This window comes from Cornus florida, unplaced genomic scaffold (genome assembly GCF_030987335.1).
Source record: "Cornus florida cultivar Cherokee Brave unplaced genomic scaffold, ASM3098733v1 CherokeeBrave_3.0.0_Hap2_Chr11, whole genome shotgun sequence".
In the NCBI taxonomy this organism is placed as follows: Eukaryota; Viridiplantae; Streptophyta; class Magnoliopsida; order Cornales; family Cornaceae; genus Cornus; species Cornus florida.
The window spans coordinates 9,587,401-9,613,400 of NW_026775581.1; the positions used below are offsets into that span (position 1 = coordinate 9,587,401).

Consider the following 26,000-nt stretch of genomic DNA (forward strand, 5'->3'; position numbering starts at 1 on the left):
AAAGGTAAATAGCGGCAAAGATGGAGCCACAATCCTTCCACCGCTCAGATAGCCAAATTTAATGACCAACAGCTCACCGGAGCCCCTTCGGCTAGACAATACGAGCTGCAATAGGTATGGAAGTTATCCCACAGAAAAAACACCTTGGAAACATCTCCATCTCTAATGAACAGAGAACTCGACGGGGTGAGGATCTGAAAAACTCTGATTAATAGAGAACATGATCATGGAAAACTCTGGTGAACAAAGAACACTGACCAAGAATTTAATAATCTTAGAAGAATTTTGGAGGAAAGTGCAATGATCTAAGTCCGAATGTTGTCTCTCTCTACTTTTCAACCCAAACTGGAACCAACTATTAAATCCAAAAACCAAACCAATACATACAAAACGGTTGTAACAGTTTTCAACCCACCCTTAATTCGATGAAATGCTTACTAAACCTTTTCTCCCGTGTACCATCTTTGTGATCATTTTTTCACTATTTTCCTTTCCTGTTGACAACTGCATATCGTGAAAAAAAAAATAAAAAAATAAAACGGGAGAATTTAGAAGATGCATGGTCAGTCATGATGGGATACTGTTCAACTGCCGAAGAGAAACACCCACCAATATAAATCCTTTCTATACAGCCAAACAAACAACATATTGCTATCCATTGCCTGTCTGGGATACATGTGCCAGAAGTACACTTACAAAATGTAATTAACCAAATAACCAAGAAAAAGGAAAAGAAAAAGAAAAGAGAAAGGGAAGAAAATAGAACACTAAAAATTCGTTACAAGAGATTTAAACAAACTGCTCAACCACACACACTGTCTTCCATCTCAGAATTCAAGAGGATGACGGTGAATTTCACCTCTCCTACCAGTTCTGGGATCTTCTCTGGATTTTACCAATTACCATGCAGTTTCCAAGAGAACATGATTCTTAATATCTGCATACGGAGCATTATTGCAAAAGAATATCTAATGTAGCTGAAGGAAAAACCTGGTTCAATCATAAATAAGCTGCCGTTGGAGTAGAGCAAGGTCCTACTTGGTCAAAGCATGAGCTCCAAGATTCAACCCACTCTCTTAGGATCACGAGCTGCAGCCAGATGATCCTGGCACAATGGAAATTTTACGAACACAATCAGGGGAGTCGTCGGATGTGATGATGCCATTACATTTTAAGGGAAGCTGAAATAAACAAGCGTAAAGAGAATCTTTCTTTTCTCAATGGGGATAACCAATATTAAACTCCAAATGAATCAAGGTGGTGGCAAACAAGCAGATCTTGTAATTGATCAGTAGCTTATATATGCCACAATCCAAAATCCCATTTAAAAAGAGAAGAAAGAAGAAGAAGAATTAAAATTAAAAAAAAATATATAAAAAAATTGAAAAAGAAAACAGAAAGATGCCGTTGGAAGAACAAAAAATTTTGAAGGCGACAACTCAACTAGGAGCACTGTCGTTGACCTTGAGAACAAGTACTTGATAAATTCTTCCCAAAATTCATAATATAAAGCTGGTACCAGAAAGAATTTGTAAAGAGAGAGTACTCAAACTTACTGAGATAAAATCAAATGCTTTAGTATCCTCTTTCTTCAAACTGTTTATCATCGAAATGGGATTTTGAGTTGGAATGCTAGGATTAAAAATGTCAGGAAGGGCTGAAGAATATGCCACTCCTCCAGTTCCAGCAGCATGACTGGCACCAGCATTATGCATGTGGAGGTTCCCCAACTGCTGGAAGTTGGACATTGTTGCTAGGAACTGTTGCTGTGCAAATAAACTTCCCATGGCACCATAATTTATTGGCTGAGAAGGAAAAGCTGGATTGAACAGTATGCCAGGTGGTAAATGATAAGGCATAGTACCCAAAGGAAACATAGCATTTGCATTCATCCCGTCTGATTGAGAACCAAGTATGCCATTCAAAACTTCGTTAGAAACCTGATGTCTAGGACTCACAGAGGAATCTGAGAACACAGTTGGTGAGAGTACTCTAAGGGAGGCTCCATTCTGCTTCACTGATGCATTTTCATTGACGGACAAACCAGCCATAAAATCATTAACATCTTTGCTATGTTTCCCTTGCTCCTGTTGAAGTTCAGAAGTCGACCCAAAAATATCGAAAAGTTCAGGAGCATTATTGTTTGCAGCAGTACCGACTTCAACAGCCCCTGGTTTATCAACAGTCATCCCAGAAAAGTGATCAGCTACGTGCTCCTTATTATTGCTGGTATGGAAAGAGACATCTGCAAATGGGTCGTCATCATTTTTATGTTCATTTGTGCTCACACCAGTACCAAAACTATCTCCAAATAAATCATTGATTAGCGCGGTGGTTGATGATGATGTATTTCCAATGTTTTGACCGCCTTGCACTTTCATAGAATCATCTGTTACATGCATGTCATCTGGATCACTAGCATCTATCAAGTCAGGCATCAGAATGGCAGTTGTCTCAGCCTTTAGTGGCTTTTCTAGATGTCCCTCCCTGGTGCCAAGTCTGTCCCCATCCAGAAGGCTTAAAACCTGTCCAAAGACCACATGATTATTAAACTGATATACTCCAGGAACTAACAGATTCTTCAGCAAGCTATATATTGGTATTCACCATCACCGCAAAAAGTTAATAATTGAATCATTCTTGTATAGTGTAAAAAGAATCAGTGGTCTTCTTTATAAGAGAAACATGAAGAATATAAAATGAAGGAAAATAAAGTTAAATTTCGTTAGAACTACATCATTTATGAATCAGAAGCTAAAAATTGCCTTCTCAACCAGAAATCAAAAATTGGACAACTCTCAGAAATTTCAGGCCAATGCCATATAGTTTTCGAGGCCAGTTGCTAAGTCCTGGCTTGAAAAGGGTTGCTACTTCTTCAAGCCTTCAGAACCCTTTACTGAGCCACTAATGGTGTATTTTATTAAATTGGTTTGAAGCACTAAAATGTGAAGGAAAGAAGATTCAACTCAACATCGGATGGATTTAAGGGCAACTAAGGGAGAAGATGTTGGTATCACTGGAAAACCTCCAATTATTCACCAACTGTGACTTGTCAAAATAAATATATACTCACCGTGTATCTCTTCCAAGTTCGAAGACAAAAACCTCCAATCAAGTTCTTATTTTGTCTTCAGTTACAAAGTTAAACTGAGAGAAGGAAAGATGGCCTCCCTGCCTATCACGGATACATAGAACTGACTTTTGGATACTTTAATCAATAATGCATCATAAACAGAGGATAGATCATCGAATCAATTCCAACAATGAAGTTTCAATTCTAGAAGTAGAGACATGACTTCTAATTTATTATTGTCCTACTCTTTCTTAAGGTACATAAACCCCGTATCTTAAGATTTTTCCACTCCAAAAACTCAATTGCAACTAGAACTGCATCCAAACCTGTCTGCCTTTTGTAAAGAGCTCCATGAGAATCATAGATGCTGTCACCAAAGGCTTTCCCAATCCCAGAAGAGGAGACCTCCATAATGATTTTGTAATAATACACGTAACTGAAGTTAATGGATTAGATATCTCCAAGACCTAGAGGGATATTTGTTTTTCATGGAACAAGTATAGAACAATTGAAATTGTATTCTGCTTATAATTCTTCTAATATAGACTATAGGATATCTCCAAGGCCATCTATGAAGTCTTCACCTTAATTGTAAAAGAGCCAGGGAATGACCATACAGTCTCGGTGCTTCTTTTTATCAAAGATTGAAAAGCTAATTCCTATTGTCCTATGTCTAAGAAAAATAAAATGAGGGGCCTGTTGATACGAGAGATCGTTGCCCAAGGCGTCAGAGTAAGTGGTGACTTAGACCTAGAGGAGAGGGTGAATAAGTCTTATGGATTTTAGTTTGCAACTATCCTTCTGAATTAACATCAATCCTTGTCTAAAATTTAGTCAATTAATTGATCAAGTGTCTCAATTCCAATCATATAAACATATAAAGTAATAAATAAAATAAAGCGTAGACACATTATTTTTATGTGGAAAATGTTTAACAGGAAAAGACAATAGGAACCACCGATCAATGGCCCAACTTTACCAATCCCTTACTTTCCAAAGGAAGGTAAGAGGTTCAAACCTTAATGGAGGCATAAGTGTGTAAGTACCAGCTAAGAAAAAACAAAAGACCACAAGACCTAGTCCAAACAAATCAAAATCCACTATAATCTGTCTGTGAAAGAGGTAACTAGTTAAGTTACCAGACTCTAACCCAAGAATCACTAGTCCCTCCTAACTTAGACTTACGCAAGATTTTCCCAGATGATCCATGACAAACTACTACTCACACAATCTGCTTCTACATGGACTTCTAATCTCCATGATAAGTTGTGAGATATATATTTTGTAATTGGCTAATTTCTGCGTCAAAACAAGTCCGATCGAGTTGTATTTTCAAGTTCAAAATTCAAGATGAAGATCGGTTGCTGAATTGAAGAGATGTTCATGTTTGATAGATTGAGGTCTACGAAAAAGGTATGAATAACACTTTAGGAAGTTGAGTTAGAACGTTAGGACACTTTCATACATGGTATGTTTTCAAAATTTTCAAAACAGGAATTTTTTCTAAGTGTTTACACATTCAAGTTCAAGTCTGGCCAACTTGAACCGGTTCCATGCAGCTGAACTGGTTCAAGATTCATACTTTGAATCCAATTCAACACTGGCCATCTTGAACCTGTTCCAAGACCCTAAATCGGTTCAAGACCTTCTACAGATTTGGTAACGTTTGTTTCCTGTTTTGTCTAAACTTCCTATTTGATATAGATTTCTTTCCAAAAGACCTATGCACGAAATTAACTCTTTTTAAAACATATCTAGGTTTTTAAAAGTCTATATAAACATATTTTCTCATATAGGTTTTGCGTGGCTTTTGCATTAAAACTTCTGATTTCTTAAAAGCCTTTGAGAGAGATTTTGCAGAAAATCAAATCTGATTTTTCTGTTTTTATTTTTTGAACACACACATAAACATAAGAGTGATTTTAGAGTATTGTTCAATTCCTAATTGTGTTCAAAATCTATTGAATATTGCATCTACAACGATCAGAGAAAGCAGATCTATTTCTTCTACATCAAATTCAGATCTTAAAGAAAAGGGGTAAAGCGATCACACTATGGAAGGGTGAGAGCATTCGAGGAGTGTTGTTTGATCTACCATCAATCCTTCTACAAAGATCAAGAGTAAGCCTGGAGTCAAAAGCTATTGGACGGGACGTCGCAAAGCCGAAGATTGTCAGCAATTGGTTTTTGGTACAACGATAGGGTGTAAGCCTGAGTCAAAGTCCATTGTACTTTGTTTCATACATATTGGATCGTTTTGCCCTAGACTGCACAATCCACGAGATTTTTCCCACAACAATTGGTCTATTCTGCTAATTGGGGTTTCCTCGCTAAAAATCCTGGTGTCATCTCTCAAACTCTATTTACTTGCTTTTATTTTGCATGTGATTGTTTAATTATTTGCTAATCTAACTAAAGCCAATTGAGTTGAAAGACACTGATTAAATTCTCTCTGGATAAAAACTTAAACTTTCCACAACTTATTCCGCTGCACAAACTCACATAAGTGACATCTGATCTAGTCAACGTATTCTTTGCAAACCACTCAGTTTCCACTCCGATAAAAAAAATATATATATATCCTTTGATTCTCTTCATCACATATAATATATTAATCAATGAACAACCCTAGATTGATTCTCAAAACTCTCTCTCTACAGATATAATTTCTCTCAAGCATACATAAAGAGTTGAAAGCTCCACTAACTATATCCCATATTTGTAACCCATATAGATAGCCCATACATTTTAGGAGTGCTTCGATCAATGCTCTTGGTATTACTCCTACAAATTCAAACAGTCCCCCGATCAATCGACCTATCAATCAATCCCTGAAATGCTCAATCAATCAACAAACCATGTTGTTCAGGTTAAAACTCAATTTTGAAAAATGTTTAAATCCTTCAACTTCGACAAATACATTTTTCAGAAACTCATTTAAAACAAAACTTTGAGCCGCTCTAAAATCAATTGTCATTTTAGATCTTCCCAAGGTAAATTTATCTGTGCCATATATTAATTCTTTTTTTTTTTTTTTTTCCTTAGTTGGTACTTACACACTCGTGCCTCCACTGAGACTTGAACTCCTGACCTCACTTTGAGAACTAGGGGCTTGGTACGACCGCATATGTGAATAAGAATGCAGATTTCTCGCCGTGTTCTTCTGAAATCTGGGTCTTCCCTGACTTCATGTACTCGAATGATTCAAGACACTTTGACATATTAGAAACGAAAGTTTAAGTAGAAAATTGCCAACACAAACTTGTGTACCTAACAAGACTAATTAGGGCAATTTGGAAACTACAACTCATCAGGTAGACTCAAAATAAAGATTGAAAATATTCTCTTTCTCTGTTAAATAAAGATTGAAAATATGTTTTAAAAGTTGTAGGGCATCTTCATGCCTCGCTGGCACGTTGACTACAAACCTGGTAACAACATTTCCTTGTTCCTTATTATTTGCATCAATGTGAGAACATCTACTATCACTTTCTTCGATACTCTTAACTTCGATTTCTGCCCCAACTAATTCACTCTTAAATCAAGTCTCTTCAAAATAGCTTGTAATCTTACTCAGCTTTGGTACATTTATTTCTTTGAAGACTGACTCTTTTGAGATTCTTTTTTATATAAGGTATCACCTTGTCCAATCTATTCAGTCTCTCAATTTGCTTTGAAATGTTATCTTCGGTCGGACAAAAGGCCAACATTTGCTTTGACCAATTCTCCAATATGTTTTACATGGAGGTCACACAATTAAAGGAATTAGAAGAACATGGAAATGGTCAGAAAAAAAAAAAAAATAAAAAAAAATAAAAAAAAAAAAATAAAAAAATATTGACAAATCGTAAATTATAGTAAATGGAAAGGAAAAACAGTCAATAGATCAACAAGATTCTGGACCAGTTCTTTCATCGCTCCATAGGAACAGCACAGTTCTTTGAGGATGGATAACATTTATGATCTTAATCTTTTTTTTTTTTTTTTTAAATATTAAAAATAAATAAACAAATAAAAAGAAGAAGAAGAAGACAACTCATATACCTCGAAGAATGCGACAATCTTTAGATAACAAACTGTAATTTTAGCATAAAATGTTTTAAGCCTGCCATTTCTTAATGAGAAATGAGAATATGATAGATGTTTAGACATAATCCTTTATTTGAGTACATCAACAACTACCAAACCCTTTTCCCAACTACTTGAGGTCGATCCTATGTTTCCATTTCGCTTTATTTAAGGCCAAAGCCTCAGTCAATCCACAAGCTATCATATCCTTCCTTGCTAACTCAACTCACGTTAACTTTGGTATTCCTCTTCCATTATTATTAGCCTCAGTGTGGACTATGTCACTTTTCCTAAATGGTGCACTTAAAGGTCTTCTTTGCACATGTCTAAACAATCTTAACCGATTTTCTCTCATTTTATCCCCAATTTGTGCTAGTCCAACCATCTCCCAAATGAGATCATTTCTTATTCTATCATTTCTAGCCTTACTACACATCCACCTCAACATTCACATTTGCACCACTCACTTTATGCATATGTTGTTTCCTAGGTGCTCAACATTGTGTGCATAAAGTAATACTAGTTTAATAGTTGTTCGATAGAACTTCCTTTTCAATCGTAAGGGGATATGCCTCATCATCACCATCTTTGCCTTATCCCACATGAATGGAGTCGGCCGCATGAATTCTTTTTTTCCATTATTTGCTATTATACACTATGTCTTCTCTTAATTTTAAGTTTTTAAAGTTGTTTTTAATTACTTCATGCCAAGTAAGCTTGGGCCGGACTCTTTGTCATTTACCTTCTAAGCAAAAAACTCTTCCTCTTTTAACAGGCGCATCATTGGGTCTACATTGTATATGACCCATACCACCTAAGTCTACTTTCCTTAATTTTATCATTTATAGGTGCGACACCTAATGTTCCCCTTTCACGATCATTATTTATCTTTTCTAGTGACTCCTATCATCCAATGTAGCATCCTCATTTCCGCTACGCTCTATACCATTTATTTATTTTTGATAAGTACTCTACTCCTTACAATATTGACGGCGGCCTAATAACCATTATTTATTTGGTATTCGTTTGTCACGAAGGATACCACTAGCTTGCCTCCATTTTGTAGACACAACTCCCAATCCTTCTTACAACATCACCATCATCTCCCCATCTTTTTGTAATGCTGATTCTAGGTAACGGAAATAGTTCTTTTAGGTAACTCTTGGTCTTTAAATTGTAATCATTTTCTACTTTATCAAATTTACGTTCCATATATTTCATTTTAGTTTTACAAATTCTTAGGCCCCTTGATTCAAGTGGCTTTCTCCATATTTCTAGTTTTGTTGTTAAGTCTTCCTTAGAAGTATCTATTAATACTATGTCATTTGCAAATAACATACACCATGGAATGTCTTCTTGAATATCTTTTATTATTTCATTCAATATTTTCACAAACATAAAGGGATACGGCTATCACACACAATATACTAGATGCACTCCTCCATTTAATCCATCCTGTCTTGATACTATGATTATCATCATCTCCAGTTTCACCCAGTGTTGTTAAAGGCTCAAGGTACACTAAGGCGCTAAGGCCTCCTGGAGCTTGAGGCGCAAGACGAGGCGCGCGCCCGACTAAAGTCAAGCGCAAGTTGAGAAAAAAAAATAAAAAAATGGCACCCAACAAAGATACAAAAGTCTTGTAAACCAAATACTTAAGAACTCATCAATAAACATAGCACCATCTTGGTCATCACTTAAGGACTCATAATTCTCATCATCCTTTTCTGTCTCATCATCCGTTTCTCACCACCTCCCAACTTTCCAACAGAAATCGCATGGTAAACACATTTGGACCCGGGGCTTTGTCATCATTGCAACTCGACAAAGCTTTTAGCACTTCCTCTTCGGAAAAAGGGATCTCAAGACCATCTCTATCCAACTCAGAAATAGCCTCAAAATGAAGCCCGTCAAGCCTGGGTCTCCATCCTAGCGAATTGGTGTAAAGCTTCTGATAAAAAGAGATGATCTCATTACGCACCTCTTCCTCCCTCCACAACTCTGAACCATCCACCTGGATTCGCCCTATATGATTACTCCTATGGGCATTAGCAAGCTCGTGGAAAAATTTCGTATTACGGTCGCCCTCTTTAGGCCATAAAGCCCGAGATTTCTAGCGCCACAAGATCTCCTCCATACGAGCAATCTTAGCAAGAACCGCCTGACAGGAAGATCTCCTAGAGCGTTAAGACTCCACATCCCCACCTGCCTCTACAAGACGATCAATCTCAGAAAAATCAGCGAGGACTCTATTCTTTCTCCATTCAAGATTCCCGAACACTTCCTTATTCCACCTCTTAAGCTCGATTTTGAGAGCTCTTAGCTTCCTGGCTAACACAAAACTAGAAGAACCTGTAACTATTGTTTCCTCCCACCAAGACCGGACACTCCCTTAGAAGTCCTCTCTCAGCCACATATTCTCAAATCAAAACAGGGAACACCGAGATCTCAAACCCCCACAATCCAGTACTAGAAACATGATCAAAAGTGACCCTTGCTAAAACCGCCTGAATAGCATCCGGGAATTTCTCTTCCCACTCCCCAGAGATCAGGAACCTATCTGGTCTTGATAAGGTAACTGGGTCTCTGCCATTAGACCAGGAAAAGGCTGCTCCTTCCATTGGCAAATCAATGAGAAAGTGCCCATCTATAAAATCAGAAAACTGAGTCATGTCCGAAGACCACCTTCCCCCTATGGACCTCTCTAACGGGGACCTAACAGAATTAAAATCCCCAACCAGACACCAAGGAAGAGTTCACAATCCTTTAACATGGCAAAGCTCCTCCAAAAGAGTGGTCTATCACTATCAACTACCGGTCCATAGACCCCAGTGAAAACCCATCCGAAATTATCCTTCTCCATCTTAAACATGCAGGATGCAAAGAACCTCCCCATCCAGACGTCCATCCGAGACAACCATCTACGATCCCACATAAGTAAAATTCCACCAGAGGTACCTGAACCATTCAAGGCCTCCCATTCCACAAACCTTCCTCCCCAAAGACTCCTAACAGCCCTATTAGACATGGAGGCCATCTTAGTTTCTTGCAAACAAACAACCTGGGTGCCCCACTTCCTTAAAGCTACCTTCACCATCCTCCTTTTGTCCGGATTGTTAAGACCACGAACATTCCAAGTAATGAGTCGTAGCTTCATTGAGAACCAGATAAAATTATCTCCCCTCCTCCCATCCTTCCACTCCTACTTCTAGTCCTTCCCCTCCCTCACCACCCCTCTTCCCTTCATAGTTGACATAAGAGATAAGATTCTTGACCTCCTGCTCCCCTTTCCAAGACGATAAAGGTCTCTTATTCACAACCTCATCTATCACTGCAAGCTCTCTTCCTTCCACAATTGCATGAAGAAATGACAATGCCTGATCACTATTACCCTCTGATGAGACACCCAGTAGCTCACTAGTAGCCCCTATGTTTGCTACTACCCAGTCCTTGCCCAAATCAGCAGCTGTTTCAGAGCAACCGGGTCGCATAACAGCCAACAGTTCCACCAATTCCAAATTAGATTGGTCAGTCTCTGACCATGGGACTACCTCGTTAGAACAGACCTATTGAATGGAAACCAAGTCATCGATCACCTCCATAGCACTGTCCTTTCCACTTGCAGACAGTTTCATTTGCAATTCCGTATCTGTAGCAGAGTCACCCATATCATAATTCAAAAGGCTAAGAGATTCAGTTGCCTCCAGCCCTACAGGTGGTAAGCAATTAAATCCTTTTAGAGCAACACAGAGATGGAGCTCTTTAAGCAAAGCTAGGGCTGCAAACGAGCTGAGCCATTCGCGAACGGCTCGGGCTCGGCTCGTTAATTACTCGGCTCGTTAATAAGTGAACCGAGCTCGAGCCAAATTATGAGGCTCGATTTATAAACGAGCCGAGCCTGAACATTAGTAGACTCGACTCATTTGTTCATGAACCGTTCACGAACTGGACTCGATAATGCGTTCACGAACATACTCGATTATAATATATATATATATATATATATACACATATACATACCCAATTATAATATATACAAAAGTTGGGGTCAGATTGTAATTGTATATAGCATATTTATATGTAAATATATATTTATGTTGGGGTCAAATTGTAATGGTATATAGTGTGGCTATTATGCAAATAGACCTTTCTTGTCTTTGTATATAAACCTTTTTATGTTTAAGGTTGATGGAATAAGAAAGGCCTATTGTGCCTCCATCTGTTCTCTCTCTCATGTAAACTTTTTTTTCTCCTGAAGGTTAGCACAGCAGCAACAATCAACTCATCAAACACATACCCACCAACAATACCCATCTCGTCTCTCATGTAAACTTGTACATATATATATATATATATATATATATATATATATATATATATACTACCATTTTTCCGATCACATTTCTCTCTCTCCCAAAAACTCTTTGTTTTCTTCAATTAATCGTCTTTTATCCAAACTGATTTTTAGTATAAATTTTGAAATTTACTATTGATCTGTGCATCTCTCAACTTCTTCCATCAAAATCAACTCTGGTAAGTTTAATTTTAGTCGAATTTATCACTTTCTTTCTCTTTTTCTCTCAAACTTTTCTCTTTTTATTGCTGCAAATCTATTTCTCTCAAACTTTTTTTTTTTTTTTGTTCCAGATCCGTTATAACAACAGGTCTTAGATGTGAAGTACCACAAAAAAAAAAAAAAAAATTAAAAAATTAAAAATTAAACGAGCTATCGAGCTCGAAGCTCGTCAAACATAGCCGAGCCGAGCTCGAACTAAATTTTCTAGGTTTGACTTGAGCTCGAGCCGAGCTTGAGTAGCCTATTACCTGACCGAGCCGAGCTCGAGCACACCATTACTCGGCTCGGCTCGACTCGTTTATAGCCCTAAGCAAAGCCAAAGCCAAGTCGTTTGTCAGTTGAAAATGAAGATCACGTCCTATACAAACTGCCCCCTCAGGCGATTCCTTAACAGCACAAGCATCTGGGTCAACATACTTAGGAAGAACAGGCCGCAGCCATCCATCCCTTCCACATTCAAGCCAGACTCAATTTCAGACACCGATGGCAAAACCGACAGCACACCCTTTTCCTTCTCAACACCCCATAAGAAGGAGTAGAAGAAGACGGAGCGTAAAGAGGGCTCCTGAGGTGAGGGACAGAGGACATACTTGGGTAGTTAAAGAGGTGCGAGTGATCCACTTCTGTTTATCATTGCGAGACCATCTGTTTCCATGGCGAATCAGATGAGAGCCCCTGTTTGGTCTAGGTCTTCTGTCAGTCGACAAAACAAGAGCAGAGGGGAGAGACGTTGCAAAATCACAACACTGATTCTGTCGAAAAGTCTTCTCGTCTGCACTTAATCCGGCCATGTCTGCACTGAACTGCATCCATCTCCTCTTCTTCGGCAAAGACCACAGTCTGTTTGCAGAAGAGCCGTAAAGAAGACGTAAGGGTAAAAGATCATTAACCGAACGATCTTGGCTGGGTTGGAGCAAGACTTTTGGGCTGGGCTTATCATTCAGAAAGGAAATGGACAACTGATTACTGGCCCCACGTAACCTTTCTCTTTAAATCATTTGGATCCTGTGGCCCGTAACGCGGCAACGTCCCAGTATCGATGGGCTTATCAATCCAAAACTCGAATTAGGCCCAGAACTCGAATCAGGCCCAAAATTCAAATTAGGCCCATCAGAATCCAATGCATGAGTGGCGCCTATATAGCGATGTGCCCGTCCACATGGATGGTCTCCTTTAATGCGATCATATCGAGGATTTAAAAACGAGTGGATAGGGGCGTTACGCGTACAACTCGTGGAGCTTCTTCCCCCACTCACGTGCGGCATGTTGATATAGACGCGTCGCTATTCTTGAGGGCCAAGATGAATCTGCAACCGCCGTGAACGGCGGCCCCTTTCGGTTCTTGTTTCTATGAGGTGGGAGCCATCAATTGTGCCCTGAGAGGACCTCGGAAGGATAAATGGTGAAGATTCCTCCGTCAAGGCGACCTTAAAGGCCATGCTCTGGTCTTCGACGAAGATGAACTCCGGCATGGCAGCTCCGGCAGAAACGTTGAGAAGAACTCTCTCACCTCCCGCCATATCATCCGCCTCCACACCTCTAAAACCGCCGCACAAATCTCATATGGCTTCGAATAACTTCTAACACTAGAGATGGAGGGGCAAGCCCTACATCACCACCCTTTTTGTCTTGTCTTAGACTCTCACCGCTGAATATCCCACCGCAAAATACCAAACATCAATAGATAAGATAGCATCTCCCCAAATCTTCTTTCCTGAAACCAAAACCCTTTGTGCCTCAGCCTCCGATGGTAGCCTAAACAGAAAAAGGCCATTAGGTAAGGATGAGACCACCACCCCAGACGATACCTTCCAAGACTTCGTCACCCACACCTTGATCTCCTCAGAACAGAAGAAGAAGAACAAGAGAAAAAAGACAGTAGAAGATACGAGTCCAGAAAAAGAATAAGAAGCAAGAGAGAGAGAGAGAGAGAAGTGAGAACAGGAGAAAAAGACAGAAGAAGAAGAGTGGAGAGAGAAGAGAAAAGAAGCAGCAACAAGAAAAAAAAAAAACAACGAGAGGAAGAGAGCTTACTTGGTTGCCGGAAAGATACAGAGTTTGCCGAAGAGGGTTGTCGAAGAGGAGGAGAGCCTTAGAACCCCAAATCGAAGACTTGAGAGTTGAGAACTTCAAACCACTGCAATCTTTGCGTGTGTTTGAGCCATATTTTTTTGTTTGCTTTACCTTTTTGGCTTTATATAACTTATAATAAGTAAAACTCTATGACTTTTCTCTCAACCCTTTCAGACACCCGAGTTTCTACTCCGGCGCCTGTTGACTCTCCTCCTCTCCTTCATTTGGTTTTCTGTTCTCCATTGGCAAGTAATTGTGATATGCTACGGTCGTATCTCGATGTGGCGATCCTTCCACGCCTCAACCTTAATGGTGAGATCAAAAGCTTTTCAATTGGCAAAGATATGGTGTTCAGGGTTGATCATCAAAGTACGACGATCCAAGAATCTGCTCTGAAATCTTGCCTAGTCGGACATTTTGATAGAGATGTGGGAAGTATTGCGGGATCGAAGTGTGGGTGACGAAGTCTTGGAAGGTATTGTCTGGGGTGGTGGTCTTATCCTTACTTGACGGCCTTTTTCTGTTCAGGCTACCATCGAAGGCTAAGGCACAAAGGGTTTTGGTTTTAGGAAAGAAGATTTGGGGAGATGCTATCTTATCTATTGATGTTTGGTATTTTGCGGTGGGATGTTCAGCGGTGAGAGTTCGAGATAGGACAAGAAAGGTGGTGATGTACGGCTTGCCCCTACATCTCTAGTGCCAGAAGTTATTTGAAGCCATAGGAGATTTGTGCGGTGGTTTCAGAGGTGTGGAGGCGGACGATATGGCGGGAGGTGAGAGAGTTCTTCTCCACGTTTCTGCCGGAGGCGCCGTGCCGAAGTTCATCTTCGTCGAAGACCAAAGAATGGCCTTTAAGGTCGCCTTGATGGAGGAATCTTCACCATTTATCCTTCCGAGGTCCTCTCAGGGCACAATTGATGGCTCCCACCTCATAGAAACGAGAACCGGAAGGGACCGCCATTCACGGCAGTTGTAGATTCATCTCGGCCCTCAAGGACAGTGACGCGTCTATATCAACACGCCGCACGCGAGTGGGGGAAGAAGCTCCACGAGTCGTACGCGTAACGCTCGTATCCACTCCTTTTCAAATCCTCGATATGATCATATTAAAGGAGACCATCCACGTGGAACGGGCATGTGGCTATATAGGTGCCACTCATGCATTGGATTCTGATGGGCCTGATAAGCTGGACGTTGCCGCGTTACGGGCCACAGGATCCAAATGATTTAAAGAGGAAGGCTACGTGGGGGTCAGCAATCAGTTGTCCATATCCTTTCTGAATGACAAGCCCAGCCCAAAAGTTTTGCTCCAGCCCAGCCAAGATCGTTCAGTTAATGATCTTTTACCCCCACAACGTCTTCTTCACGGCTCTTTTGCAAATAGACTGTGGTCTCTGCCGGAGAAGAGGAGATGGATGTAGTTCAGTGTAGACGCGGTCGGATTGAGTGCAGACGGGAAGACTTTTCGACAAAATCAATGCTGTTTTAATTTTGCAACGTCTCTCACCTCTGCTCCTGTTTTGCCAACTGACAGAAGACTCAGACCAAACAGGGGCTCTCATCCGATTCGCCATGGAAACAGATGGTCTCGCAATGATAAACAAAAGTAGATCACTCGCACCTCTTCAACCAATGACCCAGGTATGTATGTCTTCTGTCCCTCACCTTTGGAGCCCTCCTTACGCTCCTTCTTCTTCTTCTTCTTCTACTCCTTGTGGGGTGTTGAGGAGTGGTGTTGAGAAGGAGAAGGGTGTGCTGTCGTTTTTGCCATCGGTGTCTAAAATTGAGTTCAGCTTGAATGTGGAAGGGATGGATGGCTGCGGGCCTGTTCTTCCTAGGTATGTTGACCCAGATGCTTGTGCTGTTAAGGAATCGCCTGAGGGGGCGGTTTGTGTGGGACGTGATCTTCATTTTCAACTGACAAACGACTTGGCTTTGGCTTTGCTTAAGAGCTCCGTCTCTGTATTGCTCTGAAAGGATTTAATTGCTTACCACCTATATGGCTAGAGGCGACTGAATCTCTTAGCCTTTTGAATTATGGTATGGGTGGCTCTGCTACAGATACGGAATCGCAGATGGATCTGTTTGCAAGTGGAAAGGACAGTGTTGCGGAGGTGATCGATGACTTGGTTTCCATTCAACAAGTTTGTTCTAACGAGGTAGTCCCATGGTCAGAGACTGACCAATCTAATCTGGGATTGGTGGAACCGTCGGCTGTTATGCGACCCGGTTGCTCTGAAACAGTTGTTGATTTGGGCAAGGAATGGGTAGTAGCAAACATAGGGGCTACTAGTGAGCTACTGGGTGTCTCATCAGAGGGTATGAATGATCGGGCATTGTTCATTCTTCATGCAATTGTGGAAGGAAGAGAGCTTGCAGTGATAGATGAGGTTGTGAATAAGAGACCTTTATCGTCTTGGAAAGGGGAGTAGGAGGTCAAGAATCTTATCTTTTATGTCAACTATGAAGGGAAGAGGGGGGTGTGAGGGAGAGGGGAAGGACTAGAAGTAGGAGTGGAAGGAGGGGAGGAGGGGAGATAATTTTATCTGGTTCTCAATGAAGCTACGAATCATTACTTGGAATGTTCGTGGTCTTAACGATCCGGACAAAAGGAGGGTGGTGAAGGTAGCTTTAAGGAAATGGGGCGCCCAGGTTGTTTGTTTGCAAGAAACTAAGATGGCCTCTATGTCTGATGGCGCTGTTAGGAGTTTTTGGGGAGGAAGTTTTGTGGAATGGGAGGCCTTGAATGCTTTAGGTACCTCTGGTGGAATTTTACTTATGTGGGATCGTAGATGGTTGTCTCAGATGGACGTCTGGATGGGGAGGTTCTTTGCGTCCTGCGTGTTCAAGATGGAGGAGGATAATTTCATATGGGTTTTCACTGGGGTCTATGGACCGGTAGTTGATAGTGATAGACCACTCTTTTGGGAGGAGCTTTGCCATGTTCGTGATTGTGGACTCTTCCTTGGTGTCTGGGTAGGGATTTTAATTCTGTTAGGTCCCCATTAGAGAGGTCCACAGGGGGAAGGTAGTCTTTGGACATGACTCAGTTTTCTAATTTTATAGATGGGCACTTTCTCATTGATCTACCAATGGAAGGAGTAGCCTTTAACTGGTCTAATGGCAGAGACCCAGTTACCTTATCAAGACTAGATAGGTTGGGGAGTGGGAAGAGAAATTCCCGAATGCTGTTCAGGCGGTTTTAGCAAGGGTCACTTCTGATCATGTTCCTGGTACTAGATTGTGGGGGTTAGAGATCTCGGTGTTCCCCGTTTCAATTTGAGAATATGTGGCTGAGAGCAGAGGACTTCCAAGGGAGTGTTCGGTTTTGGTGGAAAGAAGCAACGGTTACATGTTCTTCCAGTTTTGTGTTAGCTAGGAAGCTAAGAGCTCTCAAAATCCAATCTCTATTACGGGAGGAGTTGGTGTGTGGAAATTCATTAGGAAGGGTTGGGATGTTTTCTCTTCCCATATTAGATTCAAGGTTCGTGACAGTAGATATGTTCGATATTGGGAGGATTTATGGTGCGGTGACCAGCCATTATCTTACACTTTTCCTAGTTTGTACAGCATCGCCACTGACAAACATGCCTGCATAGTTGACTGTTATCGGCTTGATAGCAGTGGGATTATGTGGGACGTTAGCTTTCGGCGTTCTTTTCAAGATTGGAAGATGGACGAGGTCTGTGTTTTTCTGGATATGTTGTATCAGCAGGAGGCAGTTGGCAAAGGTAGTGATGATATTAGGTGGATCCCTTCTTCCCATGGTCGATTTGAAGTACGATCCATGTTTCGATGCCTCTCTAACTTCGTTGGCATTGATTTTCCATGTGTTAGAAGTGAAGAGAGAGAGAGAGAAACGTATATGTATTGATGTGTGAGATATGAAGAGTACATGGGGGTTTATATATGAGAGGTCATGTGTGGAGAGCAAGTCAATACCATATAAGGTAATGTTATATATGGTAATGAGGGTAGGTTAATACAACTACCATATAAGGTAATGCTATATATGGTAATGATATATTATAGAATATATTCTAACAATACATGATAACGATATATTATAGAATATATTCTAACCACCCCCCTCAAAGTCAAGGTGGGTTATATGAAACCATCTTGAGTTTGAAGATAATCCTTTCACCCTGATGTAGTTGACGTGGCACCGATGCTAACGTGGTTGATGACATGGCAACTGAAGTGAAAGGTGACTTGCTGCATGGCAACTGACAGGGTAGGTGACTTGGCATAACTACTGGCACCGTTGCAGAATGTGTCTAACGTTAGACTGATGCTGACATGTCAGGTGACGTAGGGTGGATTTGTGAAGATCTTGGAGGTAGATGCGGAGCGTGAATAGGTTGAAGGCGCTCACGTGTGAGCGCATGATGACCACTAATGGGGTGACGAAGGTGATCCAACACGTTAAGGTGCGGGATTACCGCTGGTGCGTGTGAAAGCGCATGGAAGAGTGGGATTACCACTTGAGGCGCATGGTGGCGCGGTTGGAGTGCGGAAGCGTGAGTTTGCAAGCATGATTTGCCGGTTAACCGCCGCCGCCGCCGAGGATGCGGCTAATGGTGCCATCCCCGGTGGTGACTACGATAAATTGGTAGATTGCTTACCAGAGATCGAAAGGCTCTGATACCATGTTAGAAGTAAAGAGAGAGAGAAACGTATATGTATTGATGTGTGAGATATGAAGAGTACATGGGGGTTTATATAGGAGAGGTCATGTGTGGAGAGCAAGTCAATACCATATAAGGTAATGCTATATATGGTAATGACGGTAGGTTAATACAATTGCCATATAAGGTAATGCTATATATAGTAATGATATATTATATAATATATTCTAACAATACATGATAACAATATATTCTAACACCATAGAAGACCATATGGCATTCTACTGCTCCACCTAGAGTGGCATTCTTTGTATGGACTACTGTTTGGGGCAAGATCTTGACGATTGACGATTTGAGGAAGAGAGGCAACTGGATTGTTAATTGGTGTTACCTTTGCAAACGTGATGGTAAGTTAGTGGATCATATCCTCCTACATTACCCTGTGGCGTATGACTGTTGGAACCTTATATTTGGCTTGTTTGGTATGTTTTAGGTAATGCCTCGATCTTCTAAAGGTCTGATTAACGCATGGAGGGGATGCCGTGTGAGAAGTAGTGTTCGCGACTATTGGAGGATAGTTCCGCATTGTGTTTGGTGGTGCATTTGGAAGGAGAGGAATTGCAGAATGTTCGAAGGGAAGGAGTCGTCCATGGTGACGCTGAAACTTCATATTATTTGCTTTATCTTTAGTTACGTGAAGAGGAGTTCTTGTTCCTCTTCCGATCACTTAGTTAATTTTTTGGATTCTTTGGGTCCTTAGATACCAGTTACACTTTTGTTTAAGGGATGCGTTCCCCTTTTGAACGCTTTTTAATCAATTATTATTTATCAAAAAAAATATAACTTATAATAAGTGGTAGGGTCCACCACTTAACATATGCATACCAATTATATTATGTAAACAACTCTTTAAATAACATAAAAACAAAGCCCTTCAAACAGGTGCGCCCCATATGCGCCTTGGGCCTATCGCCTTTACCAAATAGGCACGCGCCTATGCAAAGACGCCTCGCTTGGGTGCATGTAAGGCGCTAAAGCTGCACCTTGATGTGCCTGGCGCGCGCCCGGAACGCCTTTAACAACATTGGTTTCACCTTCATTTTTGTTCACTTATTTCGTTTAATATTATTATTATTTTTTTTTTTGCAAACATAAAGTGAAATGTTCACTTTTGAACCACTTGATTCTCAATCCTCACTACGTCCTCATTTATATTTCTAAATTTACTAAAGCTAGCTCATCCATAACCAAGGCAACCTTTATTTGAATACATAAATCTAAAAAAAGCATGCCTACTCCACGTAAAGGATGACATATGTTGAGCATCCCATTATTTACATTTCCCTAATTTATTTATATTTTGATATTTTGGCTTTAAGTTTAAACCTTAATAAATTACATTTCTCTAATTTATTTATATTTTGATATTTTGACTTTAAGTTTAAACCTTAATAAATTGAGGTCGTTGTGAACAATGGGATCCTCAACGTATATTAGTATCATTGATAGATGGTTAGAATCCTAGTTCATCTTTGAGGAAAGATACAAATCAAACTTGTCTATAAAGTGAAGCATCAGTTGATCTCAGAGTTTCCGTGAACCCATTCATTTAGAAAAAACAGTCAGTAATGTCGTGGAGAGCAAAATCAACTCATTGACACTTTTCAACACCCTCCAGAGCAGCATGTTATTCAGTCCTCAAATAATCCTCAATACCACTATTTAATAATTCTCTCCAGGCACTTGAAAAAAAAATAAAAAATTTATCTCTAGACAATCACTAATACGAATATCAGATATCTATACAAGGCTTATTATCTATCATACATCAATTCCAGTTAAAAATAATAAAATACTGTTACTTATTAACCTGCACTGGAAAATCACTTGACAGCAATGCCTAAGATAATACTCTGTATTTGAGTTGCAAGGATATTATCTAGATAAGCATCTTCCCAAGAGTACACATGAAACAGATTTAAAAGCCTTAATACTAGCTGGATAGGTCTTCCTAGCTCTTCAAGAAATGGAACCTCTACCATCTTTGAGGTGTTCGCTAGTGCAAATCAAAAACCTTCGTTAGAGTAGTGATTTTGCCTCAAGAATTTGACGTAATAGTGATCTTACCCTCTAAGGATTTTTGTCCCTGGGTGGCGTTCTAAAACTATATACTCCAGAGGTTCTCGAGCAAGAGGATAGTGATTGTTCTCTTTTAACGGGAGCATTGTATTCCGAGTTGAATGTTTTCGATGAATTGCTCACATCCACCAAGCCTTAGACTGCACATTCAAAGGAGACTAAACAGCCATTATTCACTCTTCAGGTGCCTTTATGTGGAAAGCAACGAAACAAGGTAGTCCTTCGACGGTGCTTGGGGGGCTGTTCATAAGGGCAGTATTCTTTACTTTTTCTTTTTTCATTTTTTCTTTGCTTCCCCAGGATTATTTTTAGAGGATTATTTGGGTTTCTTTGAATATCAGCTTTTTTGTAGGTGTTAAACAAAGGAATCACCCACCACCAAAAGTTCTAAAGAGAAATGAAACACAAATACAAAAGAAAAATCTCGAACCCATGCATGAAATAATTACCTTGCTCGCTTTTTCCCTCAAAGAAGCTTGGGGAGACTCGGAACATTTTTCCACAACATCTATATTTTCGCAGAAATAAGATGCTACAATCGAGAAATGTTCATCATCTTTTCTCCTCAAAATTGCCTCAAGAACGCAGACTGCTTTCATTCGTACCTGATAGAAGTCATAATACCAAGAAAGAAAAAACAAAAAGAAGAGCCAATAAGTTCAGTCTCCCATATGTTATAAGGAATATATTTCAGTTGAAGAAAAAGCTACAACCAGATTTGTTTTAAAGAAGTAAAGTATATACAGATTAAAACCAATCAGCATGTTTAATGCAGCCTAGAGAATTTTATCATGATGAACATATGTCGATGTATATATTCGTTGTACGGTCAAACTTCTACAACTTATGCATCAAGTAATCGCCTACGCAAAGAGCACACCAGCCACACAAATGGGTGAGTAATTACATTTTTATGCATCATCTAACCAGTAAATTGACAAAATGATCATACCTGCCACAAATGAGATTGAAGCTTTGATTTGAGGGCATCGCTTAAACCTTGTGCATCCAACTTCAAGGACTCTGCAAGAAAAACCTGAAGGGCATCTCGAGTGGGTTGTAAACGGACGCCACCAGACGTTACAATGGTCTCCAATAACCTCTCTTCGCGAGTTTTATTCTCAGCATGACTTGAATAGGAATCCCCATTGGTTGTTTCTGGTTGGGTAACCCTCAAATCCTGACCCCAAGGTCCAGCAGTCCCATTCTTTGAAAAGCGAGAAGAGCTTTGAGTTTCAGCGTGATTTTCAATGCTGTTATTTCCATCTCGGTAATCAATTTCTGTTGTCAATGACCTTCGAAGAGCAGGACTCTTATAACTTCCAGTGTCATTCTTCCTTAACGACTGAGCTTGCGTTATACTATTCAATCCCTGCTTTATTGTGGCACTTCCAATGCCAACCACCTCACTGAGAAAAGATTTCTTATCTTCAGATGGCAATTCAAAGTTTGTATTTCCAAAACCTTGTATCCGCTTATTAAGATCTTCCACAGGTTGTGGCTTACTCTCATCTGCAGAAAATATTGCAGATATTGTTTCATGGGCAGTGTCTCGCACAGCCTTGTTCAGTGCATCTCCCTTCAAAGGATCCAACTGACCCTTGTAGTGAAATAACTGGCGCACAGCCACAGAATTTCTTTGCATTTCCCTCCTGAACTCCACGCCAGACTTTACCACCGCATATTTAATCAGCCTTAAAGCCTATGCAAGATGTAAAAATAATAAGTATTTGAATTTCTTCTTCTTCTTCTTCTTCTTTTTTCTTTTTATTTTTTTTTATAAGTAGTAAGTATTAGCATATCTTAACAATTATAATCGCTGACTTACAATCATATAACTCCTTTCATCAGTAACCTAAATTTTACAGTATATTACTACATATCACTGTGAAATACTAACTATATTTTCCTCATATATTTAGTGAAATTAATAAATAATTAATTAAAATACATGAGTTATAGCTTCCAAAAAGACTTTCCTTGCAGAACCTTTTATAAAGCAAACCCGAATAAAATATACTAACTAAGATAAGTCATTTTTCATGGCAGACCAAACTAAGCCCAAATAACAAGATACAAGTAATTGATTCCTATTTTCTATGATGCAATCAAAGAACATACTACTCTGCTTATTCAACTAATTAGATCAGCTCAATCACAATATATGGGTCTTGAATAACACTGAATTCTTCACAAGTGGTAATATATGAAACGCAAATTTCAACAAATACAGAATATAGATCTGCTTACTGCAAGCTACAAAGTAGTAATTAACAAAAAAAAATCACTTTCAAAGATGTACGATACCTTCTGTTTGACAATTGGGCTTTTGTGTTCAAGCCGTTTCAATATAAATTCAGATACTTCCTTGACAATACTGACATGCGAAGAACGAAGAAGCTCGCAAATCTCCTCCAATTTGTACACAGGCGCCACCTTGTCTTCATCCGACGTTGCGCCATCGATCATCCGCGACCTCCAGTACGATTCCACCGCTCTCCTGCTCGAATCCATACCTTTGGTAGCTCGAATTCAATTCGAAACCCTAAAAACTAAGAACTTGAAGAGATGTGATACGAGTCAATCGAGAATTGGAGGGTAACTGATCGATCTGAATAGCAATTTGGCTTCACCGATCAAGTGATACCTCCGTATGATGCAAGATCAAAACCCTAATAACCGAATTTGATGATTTTTTGTAAATCAAATGCAATCAATTTGATTGATTGATTGATTGCTATGGATTATTGGTTGTTATATGAGCCCTAGAAATTTTATTTACATTTCAATTCATGCATGCATGTAAATAGGGGGAAGAAGATTCAAATGGGCACTGGAGACTGGAGAAAGAGCGAGAGGGATTGAAATGTGGAAGAAGCTTGTTCTCGAACACGCACAGTTTTAATCACCTGTGGAGAGCTTTACGATAAGAGCGATCAGAATCAGATTCATCAGAAGAATAGGGACAACGCTGCGTTCGGTTAGGTTTTTGTGGGTGAAAACAAGATCGAACCTAGTCAACCGGTGCTCGGACCACTGACATGAACCAAGCACCAATTTGGAGCGCAGGTCCTTTTTTTCCAATTTATTTATTATTTATTATTTAATGTTAGCAAATATTGTTTTTTTTTTTTTTTATTTAAAAAAATCATGTTTCCCAAAAATCTTTTATTGTAATCATAAAACTGTTTTTAAGTTTTACATTCATTTAAGAAAAATGATATATCTTCCGATTTCATCCGCCGACTACCCTTCGAATCCAACGCGACTTGCCACATCAAAATCCAAAAAGCACACGACTCTTTCTCTCTCTTCAATTTTCTGTCCCATTGTGTTTCTTTCTGCTCGCCACCGCTAGCTCCTCAAGGAATTACAGAGAAAAAATGAAAACCGAAAAATGGCTTAACTGTTTAAATAATTTTTCTCTATCATTTGAAAATTTAGGTGATAACCCCTTATTAGTGTAGGTGCAAAATTTCCCGAACTGGATTTCGGATCCAATTTGAGGAAATTAGAGACCCGAACACTCAAAATAGGATTAATCAAATGTAAATAATTGAAGAACCGTGAAGGAAGAGAGACAGATTTTACAGAAGAATATAAGCAGAAAAATGGATGCCTTTTATTAGGTTCTTGACCTCTTATTTATATATTTACAAAGAGATTTCTATGGGGCCAGTACTGGTCATTTTGTATGTGGGTATTCATCCCCCCTGATTCTTTGTGATTTCCTTTTATGATGGGTGTTACTTCCAGTGCGTTTGAATTTGGCTTGGGTTGATTGGGCTTTGCTTCCTCTATTTGGACCAACTTGAAGTCCGATGTCTTTTAAGGTGGGCTTCTAATTGCTTTTCGTTGGATGTTGGGCTTCTGGTTTAATTATACCAATACTGGGTCTTCCTTTTTCGATGACATGTGGTGTCCTTTGATTGGTGGGAAAATTTCCTTCCACACTTTGCTCTCAATTCCATTTATGAATCAAATTCGTATAGAGAATTATAACTGATTTTTGGAAGTGGAAGGGTTTTTTGCGGATGGTACTACTCATCATCACCACTTGGGGTTCTATGTTTTGGGGTCTCATGCTGTCGTCTCTTCATTGTCTCCCTTGTATCATTATATATTGCGCTCTAGTTGTCTCCGTGGATTGCATTTGCGAGAATATCTTGGCTTTGAGAACAAATACGTCTGCTTCTGTTCGGTCTTCCCCTATTGTTTAAGGTCAGTCTTTCTTTTGTTTATTTTAATTTGTGAGTTGTACACAGCGGAATATTTAGAAAGTTTTGTATTTTTAGAAACAGATCTGTGTCTTTCTAACTTTACTTATTTTAGCAATTAAACAATTAATCTCATGCAAGATAAAATAGACCAATTGTTTGCATGGGAAAACCTCGTGGACTATGCAGTCCAAAGTAAACTGATCCACTATGTATGAAACAAAGTACACTGAACTTTGACTCAAGCTCATACCCATTCGTTTTACCAAAGACCAATAGCTGACAATCCTCTGGCTTTGCGACGTCCCGTCCAACAGCACTTGACCTCAGGCTTACGCTTGATCTCTGAAGCAGGATTGCAGGTAGATCAAACAACACTCCTCGAATGTTTTGACCCTTTCAAAGTGTGATCGCTTTTACTTCTGTTCTTCAATATTTGAATTTGATGTAGAAGTAGATTTGTTTTTCTATGATCGTTGTAGATGCAAGACTTTGATCATGATCAGGATTTGAACAACTCTCTAAACTCACTCTTGTGTTTATGTGTATGTTCTAGAAAGACTGACTGAGAAATCAGCTTGGATTTTCTGCAAAAATAAACTTTCTAAGGCTTTTATGAATAATGAAGTTGTAATGCAAAATCCATACTAAACCTAGATGTATATCAGAGTTTATATAGAATATTCAACAACCTAATCCTTTATAAAATAAAGGAAATGTCGTGCATAGGATTTTTGGTATAATTCTAAACTAACTAGGAAAAAAATCAGGATAGGATTCAAAAGTTACCTAAACTGTAGAAGATCTTTGAACCGGTTCAAGAAAGGCTGAACTGGTTTAAGAATGGTAGTGAAATTTTGAAGGAACTTTGAACATCTTGAACCGGTTCCAAAAAGCTTGAACCAGTTCAAGTTTGCCAGAATTGAATCCTAAAGCTCTGAAGGTTTGAAAACATTGTTTTGGTAAGATCTGAAAATGTACCAAGTATGGAATGTGTCCTAACCTTTTTAGATTTCTTCCTAAAGTGTTGTTACTTTCTTAATGATCTCAGTATAGTATCTTTGAACAACCTTCCAATTCCGCAGCCGATTTCAATCCTAATATGGTTACTTGAAATTATAACTCGATCATACATATTTTAACACCGAAATTTGCCAATTACAGAATTTAATCTCACAATCTCCCCTTTTGGCAACTTCGTGACAAAACCCTAAAAATAATTA

At 39.5% G+C, this 26,000-nt stretch overlaps 1 protein-coding gene across 1 annotated transcript; it reads right to left on the bottom strand.

The window, feature by feature from the left end:
* Positions 1–621: 621 nt before the first annotated feature.
* LOC132283531 (protein MODIFIED TRANSPORT TO THE VACUOLE 1-like) lies at positions 622–23,560 on the bottom strand. The gene is made up of 5 exons (XM_059785491.1): positions 22,868–23,560; positions 21,513–22,262; positions 21,010–21,165; positions 1,557–2,525; positions 622–1,105 (listed from the first exon to the last, which is right to left on the bottom strand). The coding sequence occupies exons 1-5, from the start codon at positions 23,072–23,074 to the stop codon at positions 1,064–1,066; spliced, it is 2,124 nt and encodes a 707-aa protein (XP_059641474.1). The 5' UTR covers positions 23,075–23,560; the 3' UTR covers positions 622–1,063.
* Between the last annotated feature and the right edge of the window lie 2,440 nt (positions 23,561–26,000).

What these genes read in the sequence shown, in the direction of transcription:
- LOC132283531 (XM_059785491.1), bottom strand. Translation starts at nt 23,074, where the DNA reads ATGGATTCGAGCAGGAGAGCGGTGGAATCGTACTGGAGGTCGCGGATG. An exon ending in TTCAATCTCATTTGTGGCAG is followed by an intron (nt 21,166 to 21,512) that starts GTATGATCATTT and finishes GACTTCTATCAG; the next exon opens with GTACGAATGAAAGCAGTCTG. An exon ending in TGAGGGAAAAAGCGAGCAAG is followed by an intron (nt 2,526 to 21,009) that starts GTAATTATTTCA and finishes GTCTTTGGACAG; the next exon opens with GTTTTAAGCCTTCTGGATGG.